The following is a 22091-nucleotide window of genomic DNA, read 5'->3' on the forward strand; positions in this document are numbered from 1 at the left end:
CAGTTACACTTGTGTATTTTAGTGTCTTGTAAAGTTTTAACTACGAATCAAGAGCTTTTTTTTTTCTTCCCCTAAACTCACAGCATATGCTGTAGAACACAAGTGCTATAAGTAATTCCATGGAAAGAAGTTTCCACAATTAAATGAGTTGGAAAACTGCATTTTATATCTATTGCCAACGTTCTTGGTGCATCAGAAAACACACCTGCATATAAAGGACTGAACAGTCCTGTAGTAAAGAAATACCGAAAGTTTATTTAACCCAGTAATTAGTCCCTTAATTTGTTTGGTCATGAAGCATTTCCCCCCACAGTAGCCTCTAATCATGTTTTATAGAACATTTTTTGGGGAAAGGGTCTTCTAAATGTTTATCAAGAGTGCATTCTGTAAACGTGGTACATTTTTAAAAGTTTATATTCTAAAATAGCATGAAAACTTGTTAACAATGAAGAAAACATCCAGGATATAGGTTGTAAAAGTAAAAATTTTTTATTTTGATTGATTTCTCAATGAATGGTTCAATATAATGCCAGTTTTTAATGGCAAAAATTTGGTTCCAAACTCCATGATGCTACAGAGAGCTACTACTTTTCCCAGGAAGTAGGTAAACAGCTGGAAACAGAAAGCACGACTTCCTAGCAGCATGGCAACTTCTTACCTGCAGACCCAATAGCCTGCACCTTCTATACTCTAAACGGCACAAAGATGAGCTGGTGACAAAAGTGAGAAGTGGGGAACAAGATATGAACACAGAAAGGAGCAATACATGTACGTAAAGACAACAAAAATGCAAATACTCTAAGGATTTTAAAGGATAATTATAGAAAAGAGAACCAAATATTTTACTCAAATGTTTTTTAGAGACTTTCTGTAGAGATACAAATATATATCTTTTTTTTATCCAAAAATATGTTTTATACAGATAAATGCTTCTCAATTAAAGATGGGACCAAAGCTATAGTTGTAACATAAAGCACTATTTCCTTTTAAGACTATTTATCCACCTGAATTTTCAATTTTTTTAAGGTTAGTGTATTAAATGTTTTCCAAATAAAATTACCTGACATTCTTTTTATAGATATAAATCAAATAGGCATTATTTTTAGAAAGGGTCTGCAGGTTAAACATGTTCTTTTAAGATGCTGTGCATATTGAACTTATGACAAGCCCCATTAAGAATCATTATTAATAAACATATCAAAAAGGGCTATGTCAGATTTTCTTCTTTGTAGTAAATATTTAATTTTCTGATTTCCCATTTACAAGTGTTGAAAATGCACAAGAAAGATTTTACTTCACAAGTACTTTTATGTTAATAGAAGATATTTTGATTCAACAAATATGGCAAAAATCTCCACACTGTAACCAATAGTATGTTTTTTCCTTAAAAAAAAGAAAGGGATGTAACACTAACAACCACTACCTAAAAAATAAAGCACACTATTATTTTGGCGAATTTACAAATCTTTTTTTCCCTGGTGTAAAGGCTACAAAAATTCCTAAAAATTAGAGAACACTGAAAACATATTAAAGTTTGACATCCAACTTTATATTATTTCCATTTTACTCTGAAAGATAACTTAAAAAATATGACCTGGCTGGAAGAGGCCATCTTGCTAATATAAAAAATCAGTGAGACCAAGAAACTGTATCATTGATATGTAGAATTTTTGCAAATAGTTATCTCTCCAAATCATTAGAAAATGTTCAAAGATAAAAAATAAAGTAAAATATGGTGGTGGTCCCTAAACTATTTTAAAGGCAAGTAGCTTAGTCTAAGCTAAGATATTTTTCTCACTCATAGTAATTATCCTCCCCTCAATTGCCCTTTAAAAATACATGAAACAGTACAATAGCGAGAATCAAAGAGCACAAACTGCATTTTTAAGAACAGGAAAGAAAAACATCTCTAGTGCTGAAAGATATAGTACAAAGGAGATTTCTTTGGGGACATTAATCAATTGGATTATCATTCATTATGAAGATTTCTCTTTTCTATTACGAGGAGAGTCTGCTCCATTTGAAGTTACTGTTCCATTTACACCATTTTCTAAAAAGAAAGAAGAATCAGTGTTACCCTCTTTCATGAAGAAACACAAATATCTTTATACATAAAGGTACCTTCAGAGAAGAAAATTTAAAATCCAATATATACTTTGATGCCCTTAGATAAAACGTATTCACCAGTGCGTAATCTTTACTAGCATTTAACCCATCATAAAACCTGATTTAAACACTGAATTGAAAGAAGCAAATTAAAGGGAAAGTAACTATAATGTTATTAGATCTCAATAATAAAAAAAAAGTAACAACTATTGAAAGCAGAAAGAAGTGACTAAAGATAAACTCTAAAAAACAATTATAAGAATTTTTAAGTAGTCTTTAGAGCAGTGCTTTTGGTAGAAATAAAAACCCTTTCACATTTGATAGCAGATAAAGTTCTTGGGATTATGTTTCCTTATAACATACTAAAAGTTGGCATTTAGGATTGCTTATGTTTAAGAGTGTATCATGGCCTGGCCTGCTTGGCTCAGTGGTTGAGTGTCGATCTATGAACCAGGAGGTCACGGTTCGATTCCTGGTCAGAGCACATGCCTGGCTTGCGGGCTCGATTCCCCACAAGGGGTGTGCAGGAGGCAGCCAATCAATGATTCACTTTCATCATTGACTAGAGGTCCGGTGCACGAAATTCGTGCATGGGTAGGGTCCCTAGGCCTGGCCAGTGATAAGGGCCGATCGGGGCCTTCCGGCTGCCGGCTGGGGCCTTCTTCGTTCTGTGCCACCCCCTGGTGGTCAGCGCACATCATAGTGAGCAATCGAGCTCCCGGTCAAATCCCCGCGGGGACAATTTGCATATTAGCCTTATAGATAGATAGATAGATAGATAGATAGATAGATAGATAGATAGATGTTTCTATCTCTTTCTTCCTCTGAAAAAACAACAACACTCTAGGTAATGGAAGGAGACATGACTTGGGGTAGGTGAACACACAATACAATATATAGATGATGTGGTATAGAATTGTACACTGAAACCCATGTAATTTTATTAACCAAAGTCACCTCAATAAATTCAATAAAAAAGTAAAAACACAAAAAATAAAGATCACTCTGGATTAGACAGCTTTACTGGTGAATCCTTCCAAACATTCAAAAATAATGCTGATGTTACACAAAGGACAAATTGCCCAAGATTTTCTGTAAAGCTAGGGTAACCCTGATACCAAAATATAACAAGACTATTTTACCAGAAGAAAAAAAAAGGAGAGAATTACAGGCCAATCTTTTACATGAACACAAATATAAAAATCCTAATAAAATATTAAAAGAAATCAATCTAGCAAAAATGATGTTATCATCATCAACTTGGGTTTATGCCAGGAATGCAGGATTGGATTTATATTTGATAATTAATACATTAAAAAATACACATCATTATCCTTTATGAATATAAATGTGAAAATGCTAAAAAAAATAGTAGAAAACCAAATCAAGCAACATCTTAAGAGTATTATATACCATGACCAAGTGAGATTTATCCCAGGAATGCACTGTTGACTTAACATTAAAAAATCAATTAATATAAGCTATGATATCAATAGAATAAAAGACAAAACCATTTGATTATCCCAGTAGATGAAGAAAATGCAAGTGACAAAATTTAAAAGCCTTTCATAATAAAAAAATATAATCGCATAGAAAAGAATTTTCTCAACCCGATAAAGACCATTTAGAAAAAACCCACAGGTAACATACTTAATGGTAAAAGACTGGATGCTTTCCCCCTAAGATCAAGAACAAGGGGAGGAAGTCTGTCTGCTCTTGCCACTTCTATTTAAAAATTTTCTTGAGATTCTAGCCAGGGTATTTGGTGAAAAAATGAAATAAAATGCATCCAGATTAGACAAGAAGTAGTAAAACATCCTCTATTTATAGATGACATGATCCTGTAAACTGAAAATGCAAAAACTACTAAAATAATAAAATAATCTAATAAGTTCAGCAATGTTGCAGGATACAAGATCAATATGGAAAAATCAATTGTACTTCTACATACTGGCAATGAAAAATCCAAGACTGATATTAAAAAGATAGTTCTATTTGCAAGAGCATAAAAAAAGAATAAAATGCTTAGAATAAATTTAACAGAAGCACAGGACAAACAACGAGAACTAAAATTTAGCTGAAAGAAATCAAAGATCCCTCCCACCCCCCAAATGGAAAGATATTTGGTTCATCCAAGGTAGTCTACAGATACAAGGTAGTCCACATCAAAAGCTCAGTGAGCTTGTTTGCAGAAATTGACAAGGTGATCATAAAATTCATATGGAAATGCAAAGAACATAAAAAATAACAAAGTATTTTAAAATAACATAAATATTAACATAAAAAACATAAAACAGAATAACATAAAAAAGAATAAAAGTGGATGACTCACATTTCCTAATTTCAAAACTTACTATAAAGCTACAGTAATTCACACAGTGTGGTACTGGCATAAGAATAGACATACAGATTAAGGAAATAGAACTGAGAATCCAGAAATAAATTCTTACTTTTAAAATCAACTGATTTTCAACAAGAGCATCAAGACAATTCAATAGATTAGTCTTTTCAATAAAAAGTGGATATGCAAAACAATGATTATAAAATAGTGCAGCCACTTTGAAAAACAGTTTTAGCAGGCCCCCCAAATGGTAAATCTGTATTTACCATATGACCTAGCAATTATACTCATAGGTATATACCCAAGAGAATGAGAAACAGGTCATCAGACAACAACATGTACACAAATGTTTACTGCATTACTCATAATAGCCAAAAAGTGGGAACAACCCAGATATTCATCAACTAATAAACATTGTATATCCATACAATGGAATATTTGGCCATAAAAATCAATGAGTAGCAGCAGTACATGCTAAAACATGAATGAACCTTAAAAACATACTAACTTAAAGAAACCAGTTACAAAAGACCACATATTGTATGATTCCATTTATATGAAATGTCCAGAACAAGATCAAGCAATCAGATGTTATTAAATAAGACACACACACACACACACACACACACACACACACACACACAAACTATTCCACTTGGAATGCAAGGGCAGATGGGAAAGAGCTGTAAAGAGGTTTTGTTTTTTAGTATGAGTAAGATGCTTGAAAGCACAAACTATCACTGAAACTGCCCATATACTAATACACTGGCTTATAGTGGTTCGGAATAATCAAGTGGGGAAAGCTTCTGAGTCGACAGCTTTTGAGGGAAATAACTGACCCTAGGAAACCACCAAACTGTAGAATGGGGCAAGATTACCTTGCCTCTAATTTTGTTTAAAAGTAGAATACAATTTTCTCTATAGGATTTTAAATCTTAGTAACATTATAAATAAGCGCCAAAACATTTTTTATTTTAGTGTTTTCTACTCCAGGTTTTTCATTGCTTACTGAACACAAACCTGTTCCTTTTCTAGATCTGCCCTTTGTCACTGTTGGCTTCTTCTTCACAGTTGGTGCCTGAGAAGTAGAATGTTCTCTCCACCTGCGAAGCTGAAAATTAATGAACTTCCACATCATGAATGCTTGGGTAATGCAAATCGATGCCAGAACAGCAATTCTGAGAATATGAAAAAATAAACAAAATATCAGAGTGCATCAAAACAATTCTACTTAAAAAAGTGGTCTATCTTGTTTTGATAGTATTAATTTAGTGCTGAATTCCCAAATAATTATTCCATTAATAATTAATCCCAGAAGTTAAATAAATGCTTTGGCATTTAAATTTAGACATATAAAACAGGTATGAAATGAAATGAGTATTTTCCCTAACCTCCATATTTTTTAGGTATTTCATGGCATAAACTGCTAATACATACTATACAGCTGTACAAAGTGAGAAAGACCTTAAATGGACTGTACCTTACGCCCAGCACATTGAAGTTTCCAGTACTGAAATCCAGCTTCTGGTTCTCTGCTCTTGCAAGGCCAAAGCCAACAGTGAGTACTGAAAGAATTAAAGTCAGAAGTCTTCCCAAAACAAACAGAACTGCCCACAGAGAAAAGCTGGAAGAAAAATGTCGTAAGTCAAATTCATAAAATTGCAACAATAAGAAAATATTCTAGTAGGAATCAGATTCTATTAAGTAAATGCATATTAAAACAACATTTGTTATTTTCCTGCAAAAATAATTCTGCAAGTAAAATATCGAAAAGCTGGAAAAATGTCGTAAGTCAAATTCATAAAATTGCAACAATAAGAAAATATTCTAGTAGGAATCAGATTCTATTAAGTAAATGATGCATAAAACAACATTTGTTATTTTCCTGCAAAAATAATTCTGCAAGTAAAATATCTGGAAGATGCTGCATATCACACTCTCAGAGGTACACATTAGCATATTTAAGGTTCTAGGAGGTCCAGTAAAGAAACGTTTTATTTTTTGTTTGGCTAATCCTCTTTTTACTCCATAGAATGACCTTCACAACTCCTTGTATATATAGTAATTTTGAAAACTGCTGGAGAAAACACAACAAAAGCTGTGCTGTAAGTAGGACCCCAATTCTCATTTAAGAGTCCTAGTTCTACTTTTACAATACCGCTTCAATTCTCTTTACAGTTCAATTTTCCCATCAAAATATTTTCATATTTTTAAGGTTATATAATTTATTATTTCATTTTCTTCTGAAAATTCACTTTCTTATAATACCTTGTCCAAAAGAAAAACATGCATTAAGCAAGATTGGAGAAGTTAGAAAAGTATACTCAAAAAGCCTTCAGGATTACAAGTTCCCACATAATATCTCTCCAGCTAAAAAAAGACTCCATTTAGAGAAAATACCCACCTGAGTTGCTATTAGTTTCATTTTATTTAAAGCTGCTACTAACAACGTATAAAGTAATATAACTGCCCATAGTATGGGCCTTGGCAACATAGGCACTGGCTTTAATTACAGCAGAAATAGAATGGCTAACCAACTTACCCTTTCTGATACTTTTCATCAGTGAAATAAAACAGGCGGGAAATGTGGAAAAGAAATTCCACAAAATAATGTGGCACCAAAAGAACAAGTCCTAGATGATTCAAGCTGTTAAAAGAACAAATTTAAAATGTAAAGGTTACTTATCAACTAAGACAGATTAGCATACTATACACACCCACAAAAAATCCTAACTTACTTCAAAAGATAAGCTCCGGCAATGTGAAAGAGGTAAAGACCTATGTAGACAAGCTGCCGAGGAATATCCTCCTGTAAACAGAAAACTGCATTGTAGGTGAAACGTGCTGACATATTTCTGTTCCTCAGGAGCACTGTGGTAGGGTGAGAAATGGACTATTAGAGAGGACCTGAGGGTATTCTGCCACTTGCACCCTACCTCAACTGCTTGTCCCGATCAGCAGCATGATTTAGCAAATCATTTAATTTCGTTTGGCTTCAGCTACCTCATCTGTAACGTGTGACTAATACTTGGGTTTGCCTGAGTCAGATGAATTCAAAATCCCTTGCATGCTAAGATCTATAGTTCTTTTGATAATAAACATTTATTAGATGACACACTATTAATACCCATGATAATGTCCTTCTAATATTAAAATTGCTATGGTTAGAGGTAGAGAGGCTTTTGTTTTACCTAAAACAGTATTTACATTTTTTAGGTCATGCTTTTAATTCCTTTCACTATCAGTTATAGTCACTAAAACCAAAGGTTAAAATTTTATCTTCTCACTTACGATACCATCTAATTGTTTATTCTTCCTTCTTTTCTTAATAACCCTCTAAGCCACGTATCCACATTTAATTCTGCTTCTCTTTTATTCTCCCATAGTCCTAGAAGTCTAGTTATCTTAGAAACAGTGTTTTTTTAAAAATGTAAGTCAAGCCCTAGCAAGTCTGGCTCAGTGGATAGAGTGCCAGCCTGCGGACTGAAGGGTCCCAGGTTCAATTCCAGTCAAGGACACATGCCCAAGCTGTATGCTCAGTTCAAGTGGGGGCATGCAGGAGGTAGCCGATCAATGATTCTCTCATCATTGATGTTTCCAACTCTCTCTCCCTCTCCCTTCTTCTCTGAAATCAATAAAAATATAAAATAAATAAATAAATAAATAAGACATACTAGTGGATCATAAAATCAATTTAGGGAGTCACACTAACCTCTTTTAAAATATGAAATGGAGCCCTAGCTGGTTTGGCTCAGTGGATAGAGCGTTGGCCTGCGGACTGAAGGGTCCCGGGCATCAGATTCTATTAAGTAAATGCATATTAAAACATTTATTTTCCTGCAAAAATAATTCTGCAAGTAAAATATCTGGAAGATGCTGCATATCACACTCTCAGAGGTACACATTAGCATATTTAAGGTTCTAGGAGGTCCAGTAAAGAAACGTTTTATTTTTTGTTTGGCTAATCCTCTTTTTACTCCATAGAATGACCTTCACAACTCCTTGTATATATAGTAATTTTGAAAACTGCTGGAGAAAACACAACAAAAGCTGTGCTGTAAGTAGGACCCCAATTCTCATTTAAGAGTCCTAGTTCTACTTTTACAATACCGCTTCAATTCTCTTTACAGTTCAATTTTCCCATCAAAATATTTTCATATTTTTAAGGTTATATAATTTATTATTTCATTTTCTTCTGAAAATTCACTTTCTTATAATACCTTGTCCAAAAGAAAAACATGCATTAAGCAAGATTGGAGAAGTTAGAAAAGTATACTCAAAAAGCCTTCAGGATTACAAGTTCCCACATAATATCTCTCCAGCTAAAAAAAGACTCCATTTAGAGAAAATACCCACCTGAGTTGCTATTAGTTTCATTTTATTTAAAGCTGCTACTAACAACGTATAAAGTAATATAACTGCCCATAGTATGGGCCTTGGCAACATAGGCACTGGCTTTAATTACAGCAGAAATAGAATGGCTAACCAACTTACCCTTTCTGATACTTTTCATCAGTGAAATAAAACAGGCGGGAAATGTGGAAAAGAAATTCCACAAAATAATGTGGCACCAAAAGAACAAGTCCTAGATGATTCAAGCTGTTAAAAGAACAAATTTAAAATGTAAAGGTTACTTATCAACTAAGACAGATTAGCATACTATACACACCCACAAAAAATCCTAACTTACTTCAAAAGATAAGCTCCGGCAATGTGAAAGAGGTAAAGACCTATGTAGACAAGCTGCCGAGGAATATCCTCCTGTAAACAGAAAACTGCATTGTAGGTGAAACGTGCTGACATATTTCTGTTCCTCAGGAGCACTGTGGTAGGGTGAGAAATGGACTATTAGAGAGGACCTGAGGGTATTCTGCCACTTGCACCCTACCTCAACTGCTTGTCCCGATCAGCAGCATGATTTAGCAAATCATTTAATTTCGTTTGGCTTCAGCTACCTCATCTGTAACGTGTGACTAATACTTGGGTTTGCCTGAGTCAGATGAATTCAAAATCCCTTGCATGCTAAGATCTATAGTTCTTTTGATAATAAACATTTATTAGATGACACACTATTAATACCCATGATAATGTCCTTCTAATATTAAAATTGCTATGGTTAGAGGTAGAGAGGCTTTTGTTTTACCTAAAACAGTATTTACATTTTTTAGGTCATGCTTTTAATTCCTTTCACTATCAGTTATAGTCACTAAAACCAAAGGTTAAAATTTTATCTTCTCACTTACGATACCATCTAATTGTTTATTCTTCCTTCTTTTCTTAATAACCCTCTAAGCCACGTATCCACATTTAATTCTGCTTCTCTTTTATTCTCCCATAGTCCTAGAAGTCTAGTTATCTTAGAAACAGTGTTTTTTTAAAAATGTAAGTCAAGCCCTAGCAAGTCTGGCTCAGTGGATAGAGTGCCAGCCTGCGGACTGAAGGGTCCCAGGTTCAATTCCAGTCAAGGACACATGCCCAAGCTGTATGCTCAGTTCAAGTGGGGGCATGCAGGAGGTAGCCGATCAATGATTCTCTCATCATTGATGTTTCCAACTCTCTCTCCCTCTCCCTTCTTCTCTGAAATCAATAAAAATATAAAATAAATAAATAAATAAATAAGACATACTAGTGGATCATAAAATCAATTTAGGAAGTCACACTAACCTCTTTTAAAATATGAAATGGAGCCCTAGCTGGTTTGGCTCAGTGGATAGAGCGTTGGCCTGCGGACTGAAGGGTCCCGGGCTCAATTCCGGTCAAGGGCACATGCCTGGGTTGCAGGCTCGATCCCCAGAGGGGGGGATGTGCAGGAGGCAGCTGATCAATGATTCTCTCTCATCATTGATGTTTCTATCTCTCCCTTGCTCTTCTTCTCTGAAATCAGTAAAAAATATTTTTAAAAAAGAACAAATGATTAAAAAACCCTATAAGAATTAAAAAAAAAATAGAATAGAAAATGCTAGAGTGTAGAGTAAGCACACTGTATCATTTCATGAAAATTTTATTCCAGATTTTATACACACACACACAGAATCATGACATAAAATCTAGTTTTCATTTTGGGTTGCAGTGAAAAATATTTGTAAAATACAGTGATGGGCCCAATAAATACTTGCTAATTTATGAAATGCCTGTACCTTGCATTTCTACTCTCCTAATTTTGGCAGTTTTCCCTATACAGGTATCCCTCGGCATTTCCAAAGTTCATTTACACCACTTCGAGTTTATGGAAGCCCTACATTAGCATCTGCTTTCATAACCGAAAGAAATCCCAATAGGATTAAATGAAAATTGGCCACAAGTAAAGAGCATTTAGCATGTCTGGCAGTGAGCCTTAGAGAAGAGCAGGTAGACCCCCAAGCTCCTTCCCCAGGAACTACATCCAGCATCTCAGCATGGAGCCACCATAGCTTTGAACTGTGTCTAAGAGCATCTGTGCTTTATCTTGAGTTACTTTGTGCAGCCATTAGCAAGGTAATTGCTGCTTTGCTTTACGGCATTTCTTTTTATGAAAGAAATGGAGCACTCTATTTTTGGATAGTGGGAGAATATATGTGTGTGTGTGTGTGTGTGTGTGTATGGCTATGTTAGTCATTTCAGTAGAGTTACTTCATCGAGTCTTCTGAGAAAGAGTATAGATTTTATAAGTGTAGTTTTGAACTTGAAAACTCTCCCCTAGTAATAACGGTACAAAGATCAAGTGTTAAAGGTGGAACATAAGACAGTCTAATGGTCCCATAGACATAACTATGTTTGGGACTTTCAGGGAAAATTCCTAGACATAATGCCAGGTTTATAGTGGTTTGTACAACTGGAGAGAGAAGTATCTTTGAGAATAAGCAGTCTTAAGGTCCTTTCCAAATAATTTTCTAACTTCTGATAATATTTCTCCTTACCAAAGGAGAGAGGAGAACTTCTTTCTTCTGTTATAATCACTTCAGAACAGCTCAGTTATAAATGTAATTTGATATGCTATATACATGCTTGATATATAATATGCTATATATGATTTTGTTATGTAAATAAACTTTTCCTATCAGGAATCAGAAATGAGGCTTTACTTATTTGTTTGTTGAGAGATTAACAAACATTTATGCCCTCGCCAGATGGCTCAGGTGATTAGAGTATTGTCCCGTACACCAAAAAGGTTGCGGGTTCGATTCCCGGTCAGAGCATATACATAGGTTGTGGGTTCGATCCCCAGTTGGGACGAGTACAAAGTAACCGATCGATGTTCCTCTCTCTCTAAAATCAATAAACATATCCTTGGGTGAAGATGAAAAGAAAAAAAAAAGTTAAACTTTTTTATACTCGAATGGAAAAATACATAATGAAAATGTGTTAGAAAAGCTTTGCTAACTGTTTATATATTCTTAATGCTAATGGTCATGTAGTTTACATAAGAATGAAATAATGGAATGATGACTTAAAATTCTGATTCTAATGTTTCAAGGAAAATCTAATAAATATAGAACACTAAGTCAAACCAAATTCTAAAATTATAAATAACTTCAAGTGACATTTTTGGTTGTTATTCTAACAACTTTTAATTAGAAAGGTCAGCCATATACTTAGTGAATTTCTATTTTTCTAAAAAAATGCTTTCTTAACTATACTGTACTACAAAACAAACTTTACTTTAAACTGAGCATTATATATATGCCAAAACATAAGGCAAAGCTCTCTCCTTAAACCACAGATGGAGTCATCTCATATTTAAATCTTTCCAAAGGTCTCACAGTATAGTAATCTATACTGATAATAGCCTTAAAAACCTTAGTCAAGCCCTAGCCAGTTTTGCTCAGTGGATAGAGCATCGGCCTGAAGGTTCAATTCCGGTCAAGGGCACATGCCTTGGTTGTGGGCTCGATCCCCAGTGTGGGGCATACAGGACACAGCCAATCAATGATTCTCTCATCACTGATGTTTCTATCTCTCTCTCCCTCTCCCTTCCTCTCTGAAATCAATAAAGACATCTTAAAAAAAAACTTTAGTCAATATAATTTCTAAATGCTTATAGAGGTTTAATGGAGGAATCAGTAAGACAGAAGTAAAGATAGTATAGTTTGAAACACTGAACCTAGATGACTCAAAAAGTGGCTCTAATGATGAATGACATATTAACAAGTTTGCATTTGAAAAGTGTGAATATAATTTTCAAGAAGTAGGAATGGGGAAAAAAGCATTATTCTAATTTAATATACTTTCTATTATACACAATTATATGTATGTATAATTAAATTAAATAAACTAAATATCAGAAATAAAACATTTGGTTGTTTCATCCATACTTCCCTGAAACTTCATATATTCAATTTGGCTAAGAAATTACATTTTGGCCTGGCTGGTGTGACTCAGTGTTTGAGCATCAACTTATGAACCAGGAGGTCATGGTTGGATTCCTGGTCGGGACACATTTCCCAGGTTTCAGGCTCAATCCCTGATAGGGGGTGTGCAGGAGGCAGCCAATCAATGATTCTCTCTCACTGATGTTTCTATCTCCCTCTTCCTCTCCCTTCCTGTCTGAAATGAATAAAAATATATTTTAAAAAAGGAAATTATATTTTGAATCTTTTCATAGGCAAAATGGAGGATTGTTGTTTATATTGAAGCACATATATTACATGTAATTAAAATATTCTCAAGAAAAACTGAGTTATTCGTGACTAACATACCTCTTGAACTGCTACTAACAGTGTTCCGTTCTTTCTTTACTTCTCTGTAGAATTGTTTCAAAACTATCACTATGCTAGTTTCTTCCAGTAAAGATTTCTTCCAAAAATAATTTTCTGAGTAAATTTTAAGAAACTGTTTAACACATATACAGCTGTTACTTTCAAATTATGTTAATTACTTGAAACAGTTACTTTTGACTGTAATATGTAGGTGTTAAAAATAGTTTCAGTTAAGTTCTAAGTTATGCAAATTATTCCATACAAATTAGATTGCATTTCTGGAGAAATGCCATCTGGCAGGAACTGATAAGAACTAAAATGAACAATTACTTTGAAAGATACCTCTTTACTTACATGATCAATGACCAAACTATAGAACATGGATTAATAGTAAAACCCAGAGGTATGGTATACAAGTATATGAAGAAAGCTTTCAATGCTTGAGCCCTGGCACTAAGACATCAAGAAACTATGCTTTTCAGCAGCGCTGTCCTAAAGCACTTTCTGCAAGGATGGAAACTTCTCCATCTCTGCTATCCAAAATGGCAGTGTAGCCACATGCAGCTAATGGGAATCTGAGATAGGCCTCGTGTGACCAAGAAAGTGAATTTTGTTTTTATTACATTTTAATTAATTTAAATGGGACCAGTGGCTACTGTTTGGACAGCGTAGTTCTAGGACATCCATGGTTCACACTGAGAGCTTACTGAATATGGAAGGGCTACTGGAAATTGGGAGTCTACAAATTTTATCTTCAGACAATTCGAGATCAAAGGTTTTATGGATCATCATCCTAATCCTTACAATCAACTTAACTAGAAAAACATTCTACTTTATAAAAGAAATCAACATAAGACTCTAATGTGGTGCTGTTTTTTCATCGTAGCAGACACATCAATATGACAACCACATAGAACACAAAAAAACACAAACACAAAACAGTAGTAAATCAAAACACGATACTCATGAAATCTTTGTAGCACATTTAGAAAGAAGTGACTGTGGTGATTGAGGAGGCAGAGATAAACTGGTCACTGGAAGGGTTGTTACATTTCTATTTGGGAAAGCTTCTTACAGACAATGAAAAAATGTTTTAAATGTGGAAAATGTATACATATGTACATATAAAACAAATAGGGGGTTAAATGAATCCCCAGGTAACCATAACCCAGCTTCAATTGTTGTTAACTCATGAGCAAACTTGCTTCATCCTTATCTTCATCCATGTACAATTTCATATATGGGAATTTTAAAATAATCTCTCCCCCCAAAAGGGAATAAAAGTGCTTCATTAGTTTATCATAGGGAAAAAGTATTCCAGGAAAAAGAACTGATGTGCTGGGGTTATAAAATTAGAGATTAATGGGAATGAAGCACAGGAGAGAGCAGAAGAGAAAGGGACCAGAGGGGGAAGCTCAGATGAGGGACCCTTAGAGCACAGGTCAGTAGCTCTACTTTAGTTTAAAGTAACAGGGAGCTAGCGTAGATTTTAGAGGAGAAAGAGTTCAATAAAGGAAATCAAGTTGCTTTGTAATATCACGGAAGTCTGACTTCAGAAGTATGGAGCTGGAAAAAAGAAAACTGCAGTGCCCAGGAGTTTATTTGTCCAGATAAAACAAACACCTCTCCCACATGCTAAAAAGGGAATGCTCCACCCAGGTCAGGAAAAGCCTCACTGGTGAATATTTAACTGTGGTTTACTTGTTTCAATACTGAATTTTCCTTTGGGAATTACACACAGAACCGTTAGTTGTGGTAAATCTGATTAATCCTTATGTCAATAATATGAAATTAATATTACATTTCAAAATTTAATTTATTTAAATTACTAGTAACAATTTTAAAACAAGCAATTAGCATGTCTAATGTAAAAGATCCCCCTCTAAGTAAAAACTAAAGCCCCCCCACACACAATAAATACTTAAGGATACCTAGTCTTTGTGGAAAGACTTGAGGTAAGAGGGAGGTTAGAGACACGAAAGGAAAAAAATGACAGATAATTTTAAAATCACAAAATCCCAGCTTACTTTTTTGGTTTTCTGGAAGTAGAGCTCAGGAAAAGCATGAAACCAGTAAGCCAACTGTAATATGTAGAAAAACTTCACCTGAAATCTGTGTAACACAAGGAAGTAAAAAATACATTTTAAAGCCTGATATTTTTAAAGACTAAAGTTAAAAATGAACACTGAAACTGAGGATATACTAAGTAGTTATATTTGCACTATCATTTCAGGTGCCCTTACAATTAATACTCTATGCACCTTTCAACAACTCTCCCTCAGCCACTTCCCCTATCTCCCTGGGATATTTCCACCACCAGTCAATTCCTCTGGATTAAGCAGCAGAAGCAAAGACATCATCTGAAGAACCCTGTAAACATGCAAGCTAGCTGGAAGGAACCAGAGCCCTGGGTCTATTAGATAATTAATACTGATTCGTGTGTCATGTTAGCTACTGAACACATACGGATCATGACTGAGGGACTCAAACCACAGATCTAGAAAGTTTCATCAAAAGGGAAGTGGGAGCCGGGCCAGCATGGCTCAGTGGTTGAGCAGCGACCTATGAACCAGGAGGTCATGGCTCAGATTCCTAGTCAGGACACATGCCTGGGTTGTGGACTCGATCCCCAGTAGGGGGCATGCAGGAGGCAGCCAATCAATGATTCTCTTATCATTGATGTTTCTATTTCTCTCTCCCTCTTCCTTCCTCTCTGAAATGAATAAAATTAAAAGGGAAGTGGGAAAGGCACACGACTGACATAAAAGCAAAGGCACACAGATTAAAAATCACCTGAAACTAGAATAATTCCAATTTCAAATATCCCCTGGCTTTTCTCTTAGTGAAATATGGTAACTCTACCTGGATGGAACACTGAGAGTCCCAAATAAATGGAGGTCAACCAGGATTAAAGAGAGCAATAAGGCAAAGAAGGTTCCCCAAGAGATATATTCTAATCAGTCTGAAATCACTAGTCTCCTCTTTACACTGTACCCTCTAGTCCTTCTGCTCTCTCTATTCTCCCTTCTCCTTCTCCTCCAGAGTCTAAAATAGAAACCTCAAAGCTAATGTGAAATAATTTCCAGGGAGGGGGGAGGGAAGAAATACAGTCCCACATAAATATGATGTTTATAACCCATTCTATAAAAGTTCATTGAATTGATATAACTTTAAAAAGTTACAATGATTCAGCAGAGTGGACATTACTGCTGGCCTTGAAGATATGAAGACATGCCTGGCCATGGCATTCCCTTCACATCTTTTCTCCAAGTCTAGGTGATAAGCACCTACAGCCCGGCATGACAGAGGTCAGAGAATAAACAGAGTTTCTACTGCTGTCAAGGCACATAGTCTTGGTGGGCATGGGCACAATATAAGACTTACATAAATGACACAACAATATATAGATACTACATAAAATATTATACATCACAATGACAAATTCAGAAAAGCAAAAAATAATACAGGCTAAGTACGAGAAAAATCTGGAATAGTTGTTCTAGAGCTCAGCTTGAAGAATGAATAATATAGTTGAATGCCTTTGTAGCCAATAAGCTTCTTAAAGCACCATATAGAAACCTCGGGGGCTAGAAAGAAACAATTCCCACCCTCAAGCTTATAGTATAAGAGAATAAAAGAGTGAAAGAGTGAAGAATCCGAGGCAAAGAAAAAGAGCAAACCTATGGAGAAGATGGAGCAGGAAAGAGGAGAAAGGATGAGGGAGAAGAAAGGGACACGAGTACTAAATTAGAGATTGTTATAATCAGAATTCTCAAGCTAACAAACATACTGAAAAGATTACATTCATGAAAAAAGCACACAGGAATTTTTTTCCTATGGCAGCAGGCCTGCCAAAGACATACTATTGTATGCATTCGCCTAAAGTTTTAAAGAGATTAAGAATGAATTCTGCTTAAAAGTGACACGATCATGGTCCTTAATTAAGAAAAGCCTGCTAGAAATAACTTACGTCATCAGGTTAGGGGGATAAGACCTCCACAAGATAGTTGGGTCTGAGATGTAGTTTTCCTAAGAAAGAAGATATAAAAATTAGTCTATTAGTATAATGCAAACTTCTTGGAAAATAAGACAATATTTTCATTTCTTAAACTCCCTATGTCAAGTTCTAAAGAGCCCCCAAAGTCAAACTCTTCAGTTGTTTTAGTTTTGTCAACTCAGCTGAATTGCTTGCTTTAGTGAAGTGAAAATCAATGGATGTTCGAAGTCAAGTAAGACATAATTCTTGGCCTTCTAAATTCTTTCAGTCCAGTAGAGTAAAAAATACATGTATGCAAACAAACATCAACGAACCAAAAAAACAGAAATAGTCCATAACAGAGGTACAATAGCTGCAGGAGAGATGGACTATATCTTGGGTAATCAGAGGGTTTCGGGAAAGAGGTAGCCAGGAGATGGAAGATCAAGGTGCTGCCAAGTTTTATAGATTATGTCCACATAGCCACCAAATCTTTTTCTTAGATAACCATATCTAGTCAGTGAGAATTGTTGCATAAGGAAAACAAATCTAAAATGAACCATCTTTAATAAGAATTTTTTCCCAATGAAATATAACACTTTGTTTTTGTTTATCACTTTTAGTTTTTAAAACAAATCTTCAAGATAAAATTCACTTTGCCTATTTATTTATCGCTAACATGATAGTTAAAAAATTATGTGTCCTGACAAACTAAAAAATATGTTAACTCAGGAGTACTAACACTAAGGTTGATACTGCTTTCCCCCTCATTAGTTAGAATGATACATTTAAAGGTTTAGATTGCCTTAACTGCAAAGCTAATCAACAATTTAAGTTGCTTGGAAAATATCTGAACTGTTTTTAAAGGGGGAAATGGCTAGAAACATTACAACTAATGTAACCTAGCATAAGTATCACTGACATCTTACCCTTTGTGCTAATACAGAGATGCCTGAAAATGACTACAAGATATAAAATAGCATTCAACTGACTACAAATAAGGCTTTCTCAAGCATTAAACATGGTTTAGAATTTTTGCTGTATAAAAACTAAGAGAGACTTATCCATGAAACTTGCTTTACATTAGTTCACTAGTAGAATACCTAATCTTATATAGCAATAGAAGAGGGATTTTCTAAGGTTTAGGGTTTGCTTACATTAAAAAATAGAACAGGATTTCATTTTCTGTTCTGGGTATATAATGTAAATACTTTAAGAAATGAAAATTTAAGCACAGTATATACTTACAGATACTAGAATGAATGTGCCCCAAATACAAGAAAAGAGGTAGAATGCACTAAGCTGACCAGATTCATTAAACTTGCTGTGTTTCGTTTTGGAGAAGTGCATTCGCCTGTTAATTTTCTAAAAATAAAAACAATCAATAATTAAGATTATAAAATATATTTAACATGACAATCATAGTATGGAGAGCTAGTATTTTACAAAGTATAGATTTCTAAGATTGTATACTTACATCCAACACATACTCTTGAATTATGGCATGAACAATTATCGCCACTAGCATGTAGAAGAAAATTGTAGCCAAATCTTTGATACCATAGTAATAAAAAGATGCTGATTCAGTAGCTTGTTCTTCTGAAGGCCAAAAAGGACAGGACACACATACACAAAAATATACATGAGATTATAAAAACAGCACTAAGTACAACATAGTTATGGAAACAAACAAAAGATGATTAACCTAATAAATAAGTACTACAAAAACATCATGGTAATTTGCTTTTGGACATCTTGAGTCATGGCAACAATGAAAATTGAGGAGACTATCTAGGAATTGAAAGCTTCAAAAATTACTTACAAAGACTTGACACATGTTATGTTAGTCACAGCCATCAAAAACCAAAAAACAGGAGGGGGGTGGCCACACTCAGCTCCTTGGGAAGATTGTAAAATTGACATTATCCCAGGCGTAGAGATTAGGTTACACTTAGCCCATTTGCCTGTATTTTTAAAGAACTTTTAAAATTTTCTACTTTCTACCTCTACTTTCCAACTAGACATCTCATTATGATTCTGAAGGAAAAAGAGATTTAACCTGTATTTGATTTAGTTTTGATCTATACACTGTAGAGATAAAGGCAACTGCTTCTTAAAATTGTTTCTAATCCTTGAAATTGCTGTAATTGTTTAGAACAAAGCTTAATCAAAAATCTTAGGAGTTGGTAAAGTGCTTCATTTTTCTCTGGCTTATTCAAATTTCAAAACAACTTTGTGGTTCTCAGTTATCTGATATCTAAATCACTAAATCAAATATTTACAAAACTATATATCATGGGAAAAACCCAACTCAATGTTACATAATTCATCTTACATTTTATTTTATTTTTAAATATATTTTTATTGATTTCAGAGAGGAAGAGAGAAGGATAGAGAGATAGAAACATCAATGATGAGAGAGAATCATTGATCGGCTGCCTCCTGCACGCTCCCAACTGGGGATTGAGCCCACTACCCAGGCATGTGCCCTTGGCCGGAATCAAACCTAGGACCCTTCAGTCTGCAGGCCAACGCTCTATCCACTGAACCAAACCGGCTAGGGCTCATCTTACATTTTAAATAGAGAAATTCAGGGCAAGTTTACTGCCTGAATATGTTAATATTTTATGAACTGAATACCCCATTCCTCCCCCATGCTAGTTAGTTATATTACAGTTTTCAACTACAATCAACTTCCATTAACAACTTGATTTTCACATAGCATAATTTAGAAAAACCTTTTTGAAATGAAACCTAAAAGTATAGTTTGGGTGCTATTACCAAATTACCCCTAGAGCTTACTGACATCCTAATTGAAATAATGTTATAGGTAGAGCACGACAAAAAAGCTGAAAATAAAATAGGCTTAAAAGGATTGTTATTATAGGTCTAAATCATAACTCACTGGTTGGAAAAACTGAAACTAAACATTGTGCCTTCAGAAACCTTGGTTGAACAATGATATTTTAAACAAATGTAAAATATCTATGCTAAAGGGAAGAGAAGGCAAAAAAAAGAAGTTCTTTGACAGAATTTCAAGCTCATTTACAAAAATGTACAACAAACACTAAACACATAAAAACTGATTTCCATATAGTACATAGGGTGAATTCAACCAAAAACATCAGATCTTACATTACAAAATATCAAAATAATATTCAGTCTTATCATGAATGAGATTTGTGAAAATTAATGAAGAACCTAGTGTTCATGGAAATTTCCCAGTTTGTCCAAGTGAACCTTTCTACTTAAGTAGACAATTCTAAAAGAAAACTACTTACCTGTTGCAGGGAGGGTAACATTGTACTGAAGAGTAACAAAAATGATAGCAACTTTTGCTGATATCTAGAAAGAAAAAAAAAGATCAAGTCAATTTGTGACCTATCAATAGTTGATCAGGGGGAAAATATTACAGCTTCTGTCCCCAAATCTAAGAACCAAGGGCACCCTAGTTCCTGCGGCACCCTGAGAGGCACAAATGGAATTCTTGATCACCAAGGAATTGAGGATGGGAGCTCACATTAAGAGCATTCTGCAGTTCACATGAGATTGTGTAATTCACTCCTAACTTCAAGAGTTCAAAAGAAATACTCTCTGCAGAGCCACTCAATGGTGATTTGAAAGATAGTTTCTCTACTCTAGACTAATGAACACACAGGTTCTAGCAAGAAAAAAAATGTTAATGTAAATTAAAAGAAATGGGAACACAGTAGCTATGACAAGGATCAAAGGGTTTGTGGTGTATGTGTGTTGATCTCCCACACACCTGGCATAACTAAGTGGTCAATAAATATTTAACTGACCCGACTACTGGTAAAAGTAAAGCGGTCAGAAGAGAAATACTGAATGCTTACTGAATATTTATAGGTACCAGACAAAAATAAAACAAAGGTGAATGATACAATCCTTGATGACTACGAGCTTAGTTAGGCCAAGAAGACAAAATTATTATAATACTATAGCATCAGTGCCAATGGATATTCAGAATAAACAAACTGTTTTGGTTTTTGTTTTTTTCTTGGGTGGGGAATGAAGCATGTTCTGGAAAGGTTTCTGAGAGGATGTGGTGAGGGTGAGGGAGTTGTCTCGTTGGAAAATAAGTTGACGAGGGGGATGAAGAGGGCAGTGTAGGCAGAAGAGACAGAAAGTGCAAAAGTCAAATAGCAATAAACACAGGCCTGGCATGGGCACACATCAGAAGTGGTAGAAAAACCTAGACAAGCTATCAGTGCTAGAAAGGACCTTGTTTCTTGATCTAAGTAAGTTTAGATTTTATTTTAGACCGGAGAATTTTGAGAAGAGTGAAGTTCATATGTGCTTTTTAGTAGCTGGCTGTGGCTTACTAAGTGGTTTCTCAAGTCTCCCTGGACCCAGACTCCACACTGCAACCAGAATCATCTTCTGATCATGTTAACACATCTCCCCATGGGCACCCTCCACCCGAAAATACTTCACTAGATTCCTGTTCTTTCTCAGATGAACAAAATCTCCAATGTGCCCCAAACGACAATCCATGGTCGGACCCTTCCCCTCGGCCTTCAGCATCCAGCCTCATCTCTGACCATTTCCTCCTGTTCTCTTGTCTGTGGCATTCCTCCTATCACAGGGTCTGTGCAGCTCTACCTAAAACTGCTAGGAAACCTTCACCCTTCAGATCCTAGTTCAGTCACACCTTTTCAAGGAAGCCTGTCCTGTCCCTTAGAGCAGGTCATTTCCTTTGTTAGATTATCTCAGAGAACTGTCTTCCTTTCAAAACACATACTCTTGGTGTAATTATATTAACAATTTCTGTCTCACTCATTAGAAAGTAAGCCCCGTAAGAGCTGGGACCATGCCTGTTTCTGCTCATCATCATATGCTAGAGACTAGCATGAGGCCTGGCACATATTAGGTGATGGCTCAATATTACTGAACTAGAGGCCGGTGCATGGATTCATGCACCAGTGGGGTCCCTCAGCCTGGCCTGCGGGGATCGGGCGAAACTGGCTCTCCG

At 35.2% G+C, this 22091-nt stretch overlaps 1 protein-coding gene across 2 annotated transcripts; it reads right to left on the reverse strand.

Annotated features, from left to right (window-relative positions):
• Positions 1 to 466: 466 nt before the first annotated feature.
• On the reverse strand, positions 467 to 20471 carry TRAM1 (translocation associated membrane protein 1). Of its 2 annotated transcripts, XM_014539825.1 has the most exons (10): positions 20380 to 20468; positions 18576 to 18697; positions 18347 to 18463; positions 17093 to 17151; positions 15150 to 15234; positions 9138 to 9208; positions 8942 to 9046; positions 5928 to 6071; positions 5468 to 5625; positions 467 to 2050 (listed from the first exon to the last, which is right to left on the reverse strand). In XM_014539825.1, exons 2-10 carry the CDS (start codon positions 18624 to 18626, stop codon positions 1977 to 1979), a joined length of 864 nt encoding a protein of 287 aa, XP_014395311.1. In that variant the 5' UTR covers positions 18627 to 18697; positions 20380 to 20468; the 3' UTR covers positions 467 to 1976. The 2 variants fall into 2 exon arrangements, with proteins under 2 accessions (XP_014395311.1, XP_014395313.1); XM_014539827.1 differs by lacking the exon at positions 18576 to 18697 and having other exon boundaries at positions 20380 to 20471.
• Positions 20472 to 22091: the final 1620 nt, after the last annotated feature.

This window comes from Myotis brandtii, unplaced genomic scaffold, assembly GCF_000412655.1.
Source record: "Myotis brandtii unplaced genomic scaffold, ASM41265v1 scaffold23, whole genome shotgun sequence".
Classification (NCBI taxonomy): domain Eukaryota; kingdom Metazoa; phylum Chordata; class Mammalia; order Chiroptera; family Vespertilionidae; genus Myotis; species Myotis brandtii.

Excerpts from the sequence above, each read along its gene's own strand:
- TRAM1 (XM_014539825.1), bottom strand. The coding sequence starts at position 18,626 with ATGCTAGTGGCGATAATTGTTCATGCCATAATTCAAGAGTATGTGTTG. Across the intron at positions 6,072-8,941 it reads GATGAAAAGTATCAGAAAGG|CTTTTCTCTGTGGGCAGTTC; the intron begins GTAAGTTGGTTA and ends TTTTTCTTCCAG. Across the intron at positions 5,626-5,927 it reads TTCAATGTGCTGGGCGTAAG|AATTGCTGTTCTGGCATCGA; the intron begins GTACAGTCCATT and ends TCATATTCTCAG.